This window comes from Peromyscus leucopus, chromosome 9 (genome assembly GCF_004664715.2).
Source record: "Peromyscus leucopus breed LL Stock chromosome 9, UCI_PerLeu_2.1, whole genome shotgun sequence".
Taxonomy (NCBI): domain Eukaryota; kingdom Metazoa; phylum Chordata; class Mammalia; order Rodentia; family Cricetidae; genus Peromyscus; species Peromyscus leucopus.
In genome coordinates, this window is record NC_051070.1 from 65,611,170 (window position 1) to 65,624,308 (window position 13,139).

The window sequence follows — 13,139 nt, forward strand, 5'->3', positions numbered from 1 at the left end:
ACTGAGAGACTGCTGAGGGGGTGAAGAGTGGCTGGGGAGAAGGCTGAAAACTCCGTGGCTAAGAGTGCTTGTTGCTTCCAGGTACCCAGGTGGTAGTTCACAACCATCCCTAACTCCAGTTCCAGGGCATCTGATGCCCTCTTCTGACTTCATGGGCACCAAGCACACACAGATGCGATACACATACTACATGCAAGCAAAACACACAAAATACAATGAGTAAATCTAATAAAATTTTTAAAGAAAAGTGGGAAGAGGAGAGTGTTCTAGCAAAGGTTTAAAGAGGCTAGTGACGCAGGAAGAAGTATTTTAGGCAGAGCGATCGTTTGTTTCAGTGCTGCTGAGAATCTGGAGGCTTGATAGGTTTGTCAAAGTTGATGTTCATTTTTACGTGATGTTTGGGATAGACTGATGAAAACGGGGGTGGGAGGCGGGGGACAGAGAGCAGGTTTGGGCAGCTCCTTGGCGTTTTTGCTAAACACAACTAATAAATGGATGGGGCTAGAAGGGAGAGACAAGATAGGTTTTTTTTCAAGGTTAGTGGTAGACTTTGGGCTTAAGCTCTGCTTCTTTTGACCTTGGCCCCTCAGATTATATGAATTTGTTCCCCTGAGCTTCACCCTCAGCACTTCCCTACTCTCCATAGTTTCTTACTTGGAATGATGCTTCTCGTTCCTCAAGCTGCACACGCTGTGGTCTTTCCAGGGTGTTTTCCCACTGTTCTTTTTAAATGAGATCTGAGATCTTTACTGTGGCCTAGGTGATTGCTCTCCTGCAATGGGTGCCTTAGCCACGCCAGTTTTCAGCTCCCTGCCTTGGGTCTTACACTTTTCTGCCAACTCTTCATTCTCTTCTGTCTTCAAGCAGTTGACAGTTGACATTGTTTGCCTCCTTCTCTACACTTAAAAACTTATAGCTCACTGGGCAGTGGTGGCACACACCTTTAGTTCCAGCACTCAGGAGGCAGAGGCAGATGGATCTCTGAGTTCAGGCTAACCTGATCTACAGAGCGAGTTCCAAGATAGCCAGGGCTCCACAGAGAAATCCTGTCTCGAAAACCCAGGAAAAGAACAAACAGCATAGCAAACTCTGGCGCAGTGCTGGGGGATATGTGCAGAGGCACACCTGGAGCCACGTGGAGTGAGTCTACCTGGACAGAGCCCACACAGGCCCTAGCAAGACAGGCAATTCCTCCATTGTGAGCTGGAGGCCAGCTAGCTATGCTGGGGACTTCCCATATAAATGATCATAAACAGCTGTGCTTTACGCTGCTTGGAGTTGGTTGTAAACAATGGAGACGGTTGGTTCCAGATGCCAGTCCAGCTCTTGAATGCTGTATTGTCTGTCACACTAAGTAGAACTTGTACTGTATATCCGAGTGTAAACTCATGTTCACCTCCCACATGGGCTGCCTGTTGGACCCTTGCCTTCTGTGGCCTTCGCCCTTGTTTCACGCTTGCTTAACTAGTGATCACATCAGTTACTGAGTTTTATTGTCATTTTGATTCTAAATGCTGTTTAGTAGCCTATGTAATTCTTAAATTGGAGGTAGGTAATTAGCATTTCAGAAGAGGAAACTGAGGCATTATTTTCCTTGTGTCCTATTTTACACGTTTTTGCAAAGCTCCGATGGTCTCTAAAATCTGGTAAGTTCTCTCAGTTCTCACCTTGGCTGCATAATCTGGTATTTCTACCTCCGATTATTGTCAAAACTACATAAAAAGTTGGTGGGAACCCTGGGGTGTGGTGCCGTGCCTGTGCCTGCCTAACATGTGAAGGACCCTGTTTTGATTCCCAGCACCACAAAAGGTGCATTTGGCTCTTCTGTTTACTGAGTCCTTTATCTGGAGTAGAACCTCACATTCTTAGGAGATGGACAGACTCACGCCATCTCCAGAATTGTACCACGTGGTTTCAGCAGTTACCTTTTCATGACACTTCTCTTTTCATCCTTACATGATTTGAGGTTCTGTCTCTGATCTTTAAGTCACCTGCAGTCACTGCTGGAAAGTGACTGCAGTGAATCAGAAACAAGAAACAGTGTAAGTTTTCTGCCAGTTTCTGACTACTACCTGAAGTCCACCTCATTCATATTCAAATTTTAGTTGAGTACAACCAGACCTATAAGCACAATAGCAGGATGGTGAGGAGTTCAAGGCCATCCCGATCTACAAAGAGTTCACCACGACTACAGCAAGACACCATCTCAAAAAATGTTTTTATTTAAGTTACTGTACATGAAGTTTCCTTGGAAGTGGTTAAAGCAGCTGAGTAGGGTCAGGACATCAGAATAACCTAAGGTGCAGAGCAGAGGGGCAGGCATGTTTCCCTCTATGGAAAACAGCTGACCCTGGGCTGTGTGCCAAGTTCTGAGTCACCTGGCTAGGCAAGCCAGGCAGTGGTAACACATGCTTGATCCCAGCACTCAGGAGGCAGAGGCAGATCCATGAGTTCAGGGCCAGGCTGGTCTACAGGGCAAGTTCCAGGATAGCCAGGGATATGTAGAGAAACCCTGTCTTGAGAAACCAAACCCCAAATGTCTCCCACAGCACCTTTCCAGGGTAATGACTGTAACATTCCCAGGTGACTTGCTTATTAAAGTGACTTGTGTTTAGTATTAATAATGCTTTGTGCTGGGTGTAGTCCCCCATGTTTTTGATCCCAGGATAGAAAGCAGAAGCGGGTCAGATCTTTGAATTCTAGGCCAGCCTGGTCTACAAAGGGAGACCTTATCTCAAAAACAAGGGCTACAGAGAGCACTTGTTATTTCTGCAGAGGAGTTTGGTTCCCAGCATCCACATGCAGACACACAGCTAGTTGACCGTAGTGCCGGTTCCAGGGGTCTGACACTACCCTCTGACCTCTAAATGGACCATGCATCCACATGACAGACATGCAGGCAAACACTCAAACACATCAAATAAAAATTGTATGTTCAGATGCTCTTTGGGCAGGTGGGATGGATCAGTGGGTAAAGGTGCCTGCTACCAAGTCTGACAACAACCTGAGTGTGATCTGTGAGACTCAATGGTGGAAGCAGAGAACCAATTCCCAAGAGTTGCCCTGACTCACACTCCCCTTCCTCCAAATAAACAAATGTAGTTTATCTTGATCTTAGGTTTTAGCTTACTGCCCCCCTAGGAATTTCCTCATTTGGGGGGAAAAAATAATCTAATTTTTGTCTTCCAAGAATGGTTACCTGATCAAAATTAATCCTAATAGGATAAATACTTTTAGAAGCTTATTTTCTTGCCAGCCCTAGGAAATCATAGCCATTGGCAAGTGTTTAAGGCAACAAACCAGACAGGCCATCGTTCTGCTACTCTTAACCACTTAAGATTGGAGTTTGTATTTGTGTTTGAATTCAATAAAGCAGGGTCAGGGTCAGTTAATCCAAATGCCTGTCTTGAACTCAAGAGGCACAGCCTTACCAAGTGGATCGAAGTCAGTCACCGCACCTCAGCTATGGAGGTTTGGGATGGTGCTTGGCAGTATGCTCTGCAGTATCTGGGACAGCTAAGCCGTCCCGCATAAGCTAGAAATCGGTAGGACAAGTCCAGTTCTTCATGTCAGTCACTATTTAACTCTCCCCCCTCCTGACTCGCCCTTCACACACATGTGCCAGGGTGCGCATTTACACATCTGATACTGAAACCAAGGTACCCAGTCAGTGACCTACCCACTCAGCCCCCTCACCTGCTGCTCTACAGGCACTCACTCATCTAGAGCTTTCACAGTTGCCCAGCACTTCACAGAACATGCTTCCTTCCAGCTCTCCCTCCATTCTCAGCTTTCCCAGGTAAGCCTCACTGGAGCCTAGGCTCTGACTCATTTCCTCTCTTTACTACATGCATGCTTGGTGCCGAGGTCAAGAGAGAGGGTCAGAACCCCTAGGACTAAAGTTACAGAGTTGTGAGCCATCATGCAGATAATGAATGGGACTAGGACCTGGGTCCTCTGCAAGAGCAGCAAGTGCTCTTCACCTGAGCTGTCTCTCCAGCTCTTACCACCTATTTTATCTTGTGTCACCAACGTGAGCCAAACATAAGATGGTTTCTTCAACTTGTCTTATTCACACAGGCCTACAGTCTAAAGCCACAAACATATACTGCACCATTTGATACAACCCCATGGCTTTCTTGTTCTGCCTCTTTAGGGCTTAAAATGTCCTCTGCTGCTTAGTAAAAATCCATGTGGTGAGACTCTGTTCCCAGATCTCCATTAACTTTCACACCTGGGCTAATTGCACACGTATTTCACAATAGTTTTATATAGAATGCTAAGAGCACTTTTCTTCATATTTTACAGAAGGGCTTAAAACATACAGACTTTAATATACCAAAGTACATCCAACTCTAATTCCTAAATAAATGTGTTACAATTTGCTTAGAATTTAAAGGCTTAATGGCAAGGTTCAAGGGAGGAAAAGATTAAGTAAGTTTATTTTACAAACTGGCTTAAAAATAACTTCAAGAAAGTCAATAGAATTTAATACGGTCTCATCCGTCCTGAAGGAGGTGCCCGGTTTGGAGGCGTGATGGCTATGTCCAGATAATCCCCTATTTGGAACTTCTGTGACTGCAGGGTCATGGAGTCATCAGTGCCCTTCCTTCCAGACATGGTGCTGCCAATCTCCTTAACTCTGTAGGAAAGGAAGTCAACTGTTAACAGACTAGAAATGCATCAAGGGAACAGTATGCACTAGAGAACATGAAATGATCTCCACACAACAAATTTACAGAATTTAAGTACTACATTCAAACTAAGCCAGATCTGACTCTAAAGCCATGGACACCACCACTGCCACTCAAGAGGGCCGCTAAAGGGATTCTCCCAAAGCCAGGCATGGCGGCATATTCCTATAATTCCAACACTAAAGCCTGAAACAGACTGATAGCTTTTTTTTTTTTTTTGGGGGGGGGGAGGCAGCGGTGCGACTTTGCAAACTGCAGATATCAGAAATTAAAGTAACAAGTCACCTACCGATATCCAGGTCTTTTAAGATCCATAAAAACAATTGCAAAATTGAAGTGTGTGCCCTTCTTTCTCGCTTCTGGGTAGACTTCCTTTACTAAACTAGTCAGTTCTTTCAAGGTTGCATCCATCCTAAATTTTTTGAAAGGGTAATATGATTAATAAACGTTAGTATAACAAAGACATAAAAACAAGTTGTATTCCGGGGCCTCACACTATATGATTTATTGGCAAGATGGCCTGGCAAGGAAAAGGACATTTGTCACACAATCCTGGCAACCTGTGTCAACCCAAGCAAAGGTCAGAAGGAGAGAACCAACTCCACAGTTGTCCTCTGACCTCTTCTAGCATTTCATGGAATGTGAGCAAACAACTAATAATTTAAAAAATTATTTGCCTCTGAATATTTCCTGTGGTGGCTTCAATGCTAAAAATATCAATAAATTAATCTTGTTACAAGTTTAAGGAAAGTCCCACATAACCTCTTCTGAAGCTACATAACATCATCTGGCTCAGTGATGTACTTACCTACAAGAAACAGTCCAAGTTATTCAACTATACAAACTAACTGTTTTAATTTCTAAAATACATAACCTCTCATACATTACAGCCCCTAAAACTGGAATGCACCTTAGAATCAATGTGCTGAGATAGAATCTTCATAAGGATATGCAATTTGTTCTCTCACAGAATCTTGATAGAGGCAGGCAAGATGGCTTAGCAGGTAAAGAAAGGTGTGCGGCCAAGCCTGATGACCTGAATTTGATCCATGGGACCCGCAGGATGGAAGGAGAAAAGCAACTCCCGCCACTTGTGCTCTGACCTCCACACATGAGCCATGACACTCCCATACGCCACAAGTACACACAGAAGTGTAATGCAAAGTTGCTGGCAGTGACATGGTTCAGTAGGTAAAGGCACTTGCTGCACAAGCCTGTTGTCCTGAGTTCAAGCCCCAGAATTCTCAAGTAAATGTGGAGAGAACATATTCCAAAAGACGCCCTCAGACCTCTACAAGTGCACAACACAACACAAAATAATAAAGTCATTTTTTAATGATGGAATCCTAAAGCCAAGGACATGAAATTTTAAGACAAATATGGGCTCCTTTTACAACATAAGCCATTATTAACTTAAAATACTTATCTGAACAAAAAAATAGTAGTAGATGGGGGGCAGAAGGGAGGTTGGGGAGGGAATGGGAGGAGAGGAGAGCGGGGAAACTGGTTAGGATGTAAAATAATTAAATTTAATTAAATGCACTTATCTGAACTCAGAGCTAAGGATAGTCCTTTGAGCTAATATATACACAATCTAGAACAAAATAACTGAAAACATGAACATCTTAGCAACGTTTAACAACCTGGTTCCCATTTATATTGTTTCTGCCCATAAAAATGAGAAAAGTGAAATGCAAGTCTAAACTTAAAACAGCATTTTGTGCTAAGTCCTAAAACAAACAACAGCCGGCAGAACATTAGACGCTTAAGAATGAGAACACTGAAAAAAAAAAAGAACAGCAGAACATTAGACACTTGAGAATGAGAACACTCATACAACAACAACAACAACAAAAACCAGCAGAACATTAGACACTTGAGAATGAGAACACTGATGTAATAGTATCAAGGAAGAGAACCACAGAACCCACTGCATTTTCACTGTGAACTTTACAAATCCACACCACCATAAAGTACTTGGGGTGTAAATACCCAGGATGACCACATTCTCAATATTCCCATACTAGAACTCAGTCTTCCAGAACATGCCTTCTGCTAACCTGATTTAAAAAAAAATTACCACCACTCATTTAGCTGCCCAATCGATCGCCCTAGTTTAAACCTTTCCAAGTCTTCCCTTCTTCATCTTGTTACACACATTCTGGTTATCTCTAGCTCTTAAACACAGATAAAAACTCATTTCCCTCCTTGTTCAGCTGTGCTGAGTTCTTTTCTAAAGTTTCCAGGCTTTTTTGTCTTTGTGGTTTTCTGACTAAGCCTTCATGCACAGAGTCAAGCAACTTACTTTTGAGCTATCCCTCAGCTCCCATCTATAAACTGCTGTGGAGTGGCACCTGTTGTCACCTCTAGAGGAGGGTCTCTGCATGCACAGGACAGCACAGCATGCCAATGCCTGATACCTGCTAAGTTCCAACCTGTTAGGCTAATAAGTGACTTGTAGGTGTCATAGTCACCAAGAAAGACAGTCCTTGTATTATCATAAAGATACACGTTAGATCAGCGAAGGCTCCCCCAAGCTGGCATTCCTGCCCACTGGGAACAGACAAAGCAGTGGTACAAACACACTTAAGCAGAACAAATAAGTAACCAAGCCCACAACCACAGGGAAAGATATTTCTACAAACAGGCTGGAAGGTCTACCCTGTCTTTTGCCATGGGAATATTCCAGACCAAAGGCCATTTTATAAATTGCAGGAAGAATGTATATGCATTACTTTTCTAGAATGCAATGATTATAGCCCAATTCTTACCAATTAAAAAATAATCGGTGCTATTAACATTACTGTGGGCCTCTCTAAGCATGTATGCAATACAGAAAGAGGGATTTTGGAAAAGATTAACTTTTTGTTTTATGTGTATGAGTATTCGACTTGCATATATGTTATGTGCACCTTGCATATATGTTATGTGCACCATGTGTGTGCCTAGTGTCTGTCTGTCTATGTGGGCCAGATGAGTGCACTGGATCACCCTATACCTGGAGTTACAGGCTATTATGAGCTCACCAACATGTGTGCTGGGAGCTGAACTCTGGCCCCCTGTAAGAACTATTATCCTCTCAGCTCTCTCTCCAGGGCCTAAAAAACTTTTTTCTTTTCTTCTTTTTTTGGGGGTGGGAGGTGGGGGAGGTTTCAAGACAGGGTTTCTCTGTGTAACAGCCCTGGCTGTCCTGCTGTCTTGGAACTCGCTCTGTAGACCAGGCTAGCCTCAAACTCAGAGATCCGCCTGCCTCTGCCTCTCAAGTGCTGGGATTAAAGGTGTGTGCCACCACCACTCGGCCTAAAACGAAAAAAAAAATTTTTTTTGAAAGATATTGTGGGGATTGGGAGGAGGGGTACTGAAGAGCTGGCTCAGCAGTTAAGAGCACTGGATGCTCTTGCAAAGACCCTGTTTCAATTCCCAGCACTGACATGGCAGCTTACAACCATCTATAACTCCAGTCCCAGGGATCCAACACCCACTTCTGACCTCAGTGGGCACCAGGCATTCATGTGGTGCACACACGTACATGCAGGCAAAACAGCCATACACATAAAAAAATAAAAAATTGAAAGATATCATACTGAAACTATGACATAAAAATATATAGTTCATGCTAAGTATATTTCAAATAAAATCTTATTTTCTCAGAAGAAATGTAGTTCACTGTGCAGTCAAATGAGTTGTAAAACTTCAGATAAAAAGACTCACGCTGTTACCTTCTTAATTGTGCAGCGGCATTTTACAGTCAGAATTCATATCCTATGCCACAGTTAACTCGGAAAATTTAAATTTTGCCTCCAGTGACCTTCAATGCTGGTATAAACTCTGTGGTGAGATAACTAATTTTCTTTTGTTTTGAGGCGATTTTTTTTTAAAAAAATTAAATAGCGCCGGACAGTGGTGGCGCACGCCTGTAATCCCAGCACTCAGAGGCAGAGCCAGGTGGATCTCTGTGAGTTCGAGACCAGCTTGGACTACTGAGCTAGTCCAGGACAGGCTCCAAAGCTACCGAGAAACCCTGTCTGGGGGGTGGGGGTGGGTTTTGTATTAAATAAGCTTTAACAATCTGGGTAGGCCTGAATTTATCAGCCGAAAGTCCTATAAGGATACACTGCAGGATGTGCACAGGTTCTAGGTAAACACTACATTCATTTTTTTTTTTAAAGTAAAAAACCTGAGTATTCCAAGATTTTTATATCCACGTGGTTCTGGAACAATCTCTACAGATAGAGAGGTAACCCTCTCTGAAAAGCTGAGCTCACTATATGGAAAGGCAGCACATTATATCCTGAGAATGTAAGGAAAGTACTAGCAAATTGGAAATCATCTTTGTTGGGAGACACATGGAATTTTAATATTTGAAAAGTGGTTTACATTAAGCCATTACTGAATAGTTCTTCCCTATAAGTCCAATCACTACCCATTATTTTTGGGGGTGTTTGAGACAGAGTCTCTGTGTAGCCCTGGCTGTCCTCGAACTCAGATCCACCTGTACTAAGAAATTACTGCTTGATTAACAGGTGCAGAGTTTCCAGTTGTGAAGTGTGTGAAAAGATTTTAGGAGCAGATGTTGCACAACTTTCAAAAGTTAAAGTGGCAAATGTCGTGTTATATTTTACAACAAAAAATATATTAAAATTAGCTTTTACTGCTTTTCAAAAGCCATTACGATGTTAGCCCGACACAATACGAAGGACAAGCTTGTGTGGTCCCAGCTGAGCGGGCAGCAAGGCAGTAACGCGGAGATAAAACATTCGACAAAACCTTTGAACAGCCGTCTTCACTGAACCACCACCAAATGCTTTTACACCAAGCGCCAGTGCAGAAAGGACTGGGGTTTGCTGGTGCTTTTTAATTCCTGGTTCTGCGCTCGCTCCTCGGAGGCGTCAGATTGCCGATGCTCTGAGAACGCCACGCAACAGCCAAGCAACCCCCGACCAACTACCGTCGTCCCACTCCCGCCTTTTAAACCACCTACGTGTTTTTGTGCCCGGTGGCCGTATGCTGAGAGCAACGCCGGTCAGTTCCTTCCAACCTAACGTTTCGCCACCGCGGGCGAGCCCGCTTCCCTCCCGCAGCAGAGCCCGGTCCCCCAGGGCGCAGCCCGCCAGGCCCCAGCCCCGCGCGGCTCACCAGGTGTAGATCTGCAGCTCGCTCGAGGGCACGTTCCCGCGGGAGAACTCGTCCATTCGGTGGTGGCGGCCGTTGTTGGTGGTGAAGACCCGCAGCAGGAGCGGGCAGGTCTGCGGAGAGGCGGGGAGTCAGCCGCGGCCGCGCCGTTTGGCCCTTCCCGCCCACCCGTCCGCAGGCCGCGTCCGCCCGTCCACCCGCCCGCCTGCCCGCCCGCCGCCTCTGCCCCGCAGCGGCCCGCGGCCCGCACCTTCTCGCGGTCGATCGGCTTCTCCGGCTCCTTCTTAATCTCCTCCTGGGTAACGCGCGATTCCACCGCCATCTTCCTCCTTCGGCCCGGGAGACGCTCGCCCTGACCTCCGACCCCTGCGGCGAGCATGAGCTAGTCGTCTCTCGCGAGGAAAGGCACGAGGTTTTATAGCGGGCGAGTGGCGGGGCGGGGCGTCGGTCGGCGCAGGCGCACTTCCCTGTGTGGGGGGGGGGAGCCTGGGCGCGCCTGCGTGGTGCTCTGGGGAGGGGGGCAGGACACACGCATGCGCGGTGGGCTACGCACGGTCTCTGGAAAAGTTGATTGTGTGTTAGCTGTTTTCTTTACGTGTAGGTTCACAGCCCAGGTAAGCTTTTAGTTTTGTTTTGGTTTTGTTTTTTCGAGACAGGGTTTCCCTGTGTAGTTTTGGAGCCTGTCCTGCATCTCGCTCTGTAGCCCAGGCTGGCCTCGAACTCACAGAGATCTGCCTGGCTCTGCCTCCCAAGTGCTGGAATTAAAGGCGTCCACCAACCACCCCATCCCGGCAGCCCAGGTAAGCTTCTCGTGGCGTCTTCATACGTAAAGATGAAAATGTGTAGCGAACACGAGAAGCTTAAGAACTTTCAGGTGATATATAAAGAATATGAGCAAGGTAGTGATGTTGGTGATAAAGGGGAAGGGACCCCTAAAGTAGACAGGTACTGCGGAGCCAGCAGAGTATGATGCCTTTTCTGTAGGAGGTGGTGAAACTGTCTTATCTGTACTAGGGAAGTGAACAAATTGGGCTCTTCTCATGTCACACAAAATTCAAGTGAACTAGATAGGGGGGGAATGGAGGCGCGCGCTCAGAGGTCTCCTTTAACCCCAGCACACGAGGGGCAGAGGCAAGTGAATCTCTGTGGGTTCGAGGTCAGCCTGACCTGTACAGTGAGCACCAGGACAGCTCTGTAGAGAGACCATGTCCCAAGACAAAACAAAACAAAACAAAACAAAAAACCCAAAAAACAAAACAGTGAATGAAAGACCTAAATGAAGTGCAAAACCAGGAGCTTTTGCGGGCGGGGTGGGGGTGGGGGTGGGGGGATAACCTAGACTATCTTCTGGATCTGTGACCAGCCGGGAAAGATGAATTGATAAAACCTTCACAATATGCTATACAGATAAAAATGCAAACCACATAGCACCAGAGGTATTTGTGAGCCAGATGATCGTGACAGCCGCTATCCCAAGTATGAAGGAGCCGAACAAACTGAACCCCACTGAAAAATGAGTTTTAGAAAAAGCTGGGCAGTTGCTTTGAAAATCAAATCTAATGTGACAGCAAGCACATTCGGGTATGAAGCTCATTATTAATCCAGAGCATTTGTTAAAGCTGTAGCGGCCGCTTTTAATGGACTGGCTTTTAAAACAAATTGGGTGTGCTATATTGGCAAAAGTTAGATACTAACAATAGCGCTGTTGGACTGGGCACTTCTACACTGTGGTGGGAAGGCAGGCTGGTTTGTATTACTCAGGGTTATTTGATGGTCATCACTCATCCTAACAAACCCTTCTTGGTGTTTAGACTCTAGAGAAAATCTTTGCCCGAGTGTATCCAGAGACATTGTAAGAGTGCTCTTCACTTGCTGTTCTTACAGAGGAACAGATAGGTTCCCAGCACCCACCTGGCTATCTGTAACTCCAGTCCCAGAGGCTCTGATTATCTCTTCTGGATTTCTCAGGCACTACATGCATGTGGTACACAGACATGAGCCATCAAAACGCCCATACACATAAAATAAAATACACCTTTAAAAAGGATGTAGGGGCTGGAGAGATGGCTCAGAGGTTAAGAGCACTGACTGCTCCTCCAGAGGTCCTGAGTTCAATTCCTAGCAACCACATGGTGGCTCACAACCATCTATAATGGGATCTGGTGTATGTGCAGGCATACATTCAGGCAGAATACTGTATATATAATAAATAAGTCTTAAAAATAAATAAATCTTAAAACAGATGTAGAATGTTCTTAACTTCAGGCAGACGCTGCTCCAGTAGAGAGCATCAGCCAGGTCTTACATCTCTATGTAGGACCTCCTTCCCCAATCAGATGAGTTCGTAGCAGTTAACAGACCCACGGCAGAGTGGGACAATAGGATTATCTTGCTAAATCTCAGCCTAATTTCCCCATCTAGTACCTTCACTAATCTGCTAAATTCAGAGACCATTCCCCTCGTAGAGACATCTCTAATAGAAGGACTTTCCTTGGTTCTGGGGTTGTTTGCAGGATTCCCACCATATTCCACCTTCCTCCACTGTGAGTGGCCAGTTTTATGAAGGGACATGATCACCTAAAATCCATCTCAGGATGTCTCGTCTCTCCATCAAATCTGGAAAGAGTTTTCATTATGTAAAACGGTAGCCTTAGGGGGCTTTGTGTGGGGTGGGGCTTTTTGTTTTTGTTTGCTTGTTTTTGATCATTTATCACTATGTAGACCAGGCTGGCCCTGAAATACACAGAGAGAACTGCTACCTCTGATCCACCAGATGACTTAATGAAAAGCAGCTTTATGAGGTAGTCCCAGTTCTCTTGGGAAGTAGAGGAAGGAAGATCAGCAGTGTAGCTTGAGTTATCTCCAGTCCCGCCCAGGCCCGCAGCCACTCAGACCCAAATAAACACACAGATGCTTATATTATTTATACTGTTTGGAATAATGGCTCAGGCTTTTTGTTATCTAGTTTTTATATCTTAAATTAACCCATTTTTATTAATCTATAAGTTGCATTTGGCTCATGGCTTACTGATACTTTACACCTTGCTTCTCATGGCAGCGTCTCCTCACTCAGCCTTCCACTTCCCAGAATTCTCCTCTCTTCTTATCCCACCTCTACTATATTTCCTGCCTGGCTACTGGCCAATCAGCATTTTATTTATCAATCAATCAGAGCAACACATTTACAGCATACAGAAAGACATCCCCAGCACTTTATGAGGTAGTCCCAGTTCTCTTGGGAAGTAGAGACAGGAAGATCAGGAGTTCAAGGACACCCTTGAAAATTCAAGGCCACCCTGAATTAAATGAGAT

The 13,139-nt window shown here is 45.1% G+C and overlaps 1 protein-coding gene across 1 annotated transcript; it reads right to left on the reverse strand.

Annotated features, from left to right (window-relative positions):
• Positions 1 to 2,199: 2,199 nt before the first annotated feature.
• Positions 2,200 to 10,231, reverse strand: Sap18 (Sin3A associated protein 18). Its single transcript, XM_028870405.2, has 4 exons — positions 10,078 to 10,231; positions 9,831 to 9,940; positions 4,984 to 5,106; positions 2,200 to 4,642 (listed from the first exon to the last, which is right to left on the reverse strand). Exons 1-4 carry the CDS (start codon positions 10,204 to 10,206, stop codon positions 4,489 to 4,491), a joined length of 516 nt encoding a protein of 171 aa, XP_028726238.1. The 5' UTR covers positions 10,207 to 10,231; the 3' UTR covers positions 2,200 to 4,488.
• Between the last annotated feature and the right edge of the window lie 2,908 nt (positions 10,232 to 13,139).

Bases quoted from the DNA above. Each gene is read 5' to 3' on its own strand.
- Sap18 (XM_028870405.2), bottom strand. From the start codon at position 10,206: ATGCTCGCCGCAGGGGTCGGAGGTCAGGGCGAGCGTCTCCCGGGCCGA. The intron at 5,107-9,830 runs GTGAGCCGCGCG...CAAAAAATTTAG, and splicing joins GAGCTGCAGATCTACACCTG to GATGGATGCAACCTTGAAAG. The intron at 4,643-4,983 runs GTAGGTGACTTG...CCTTTCCTACAG, and splicing joins CTTAAAAGACCTGGATATCG to AGTTAAGGAGATTGGCAGCA.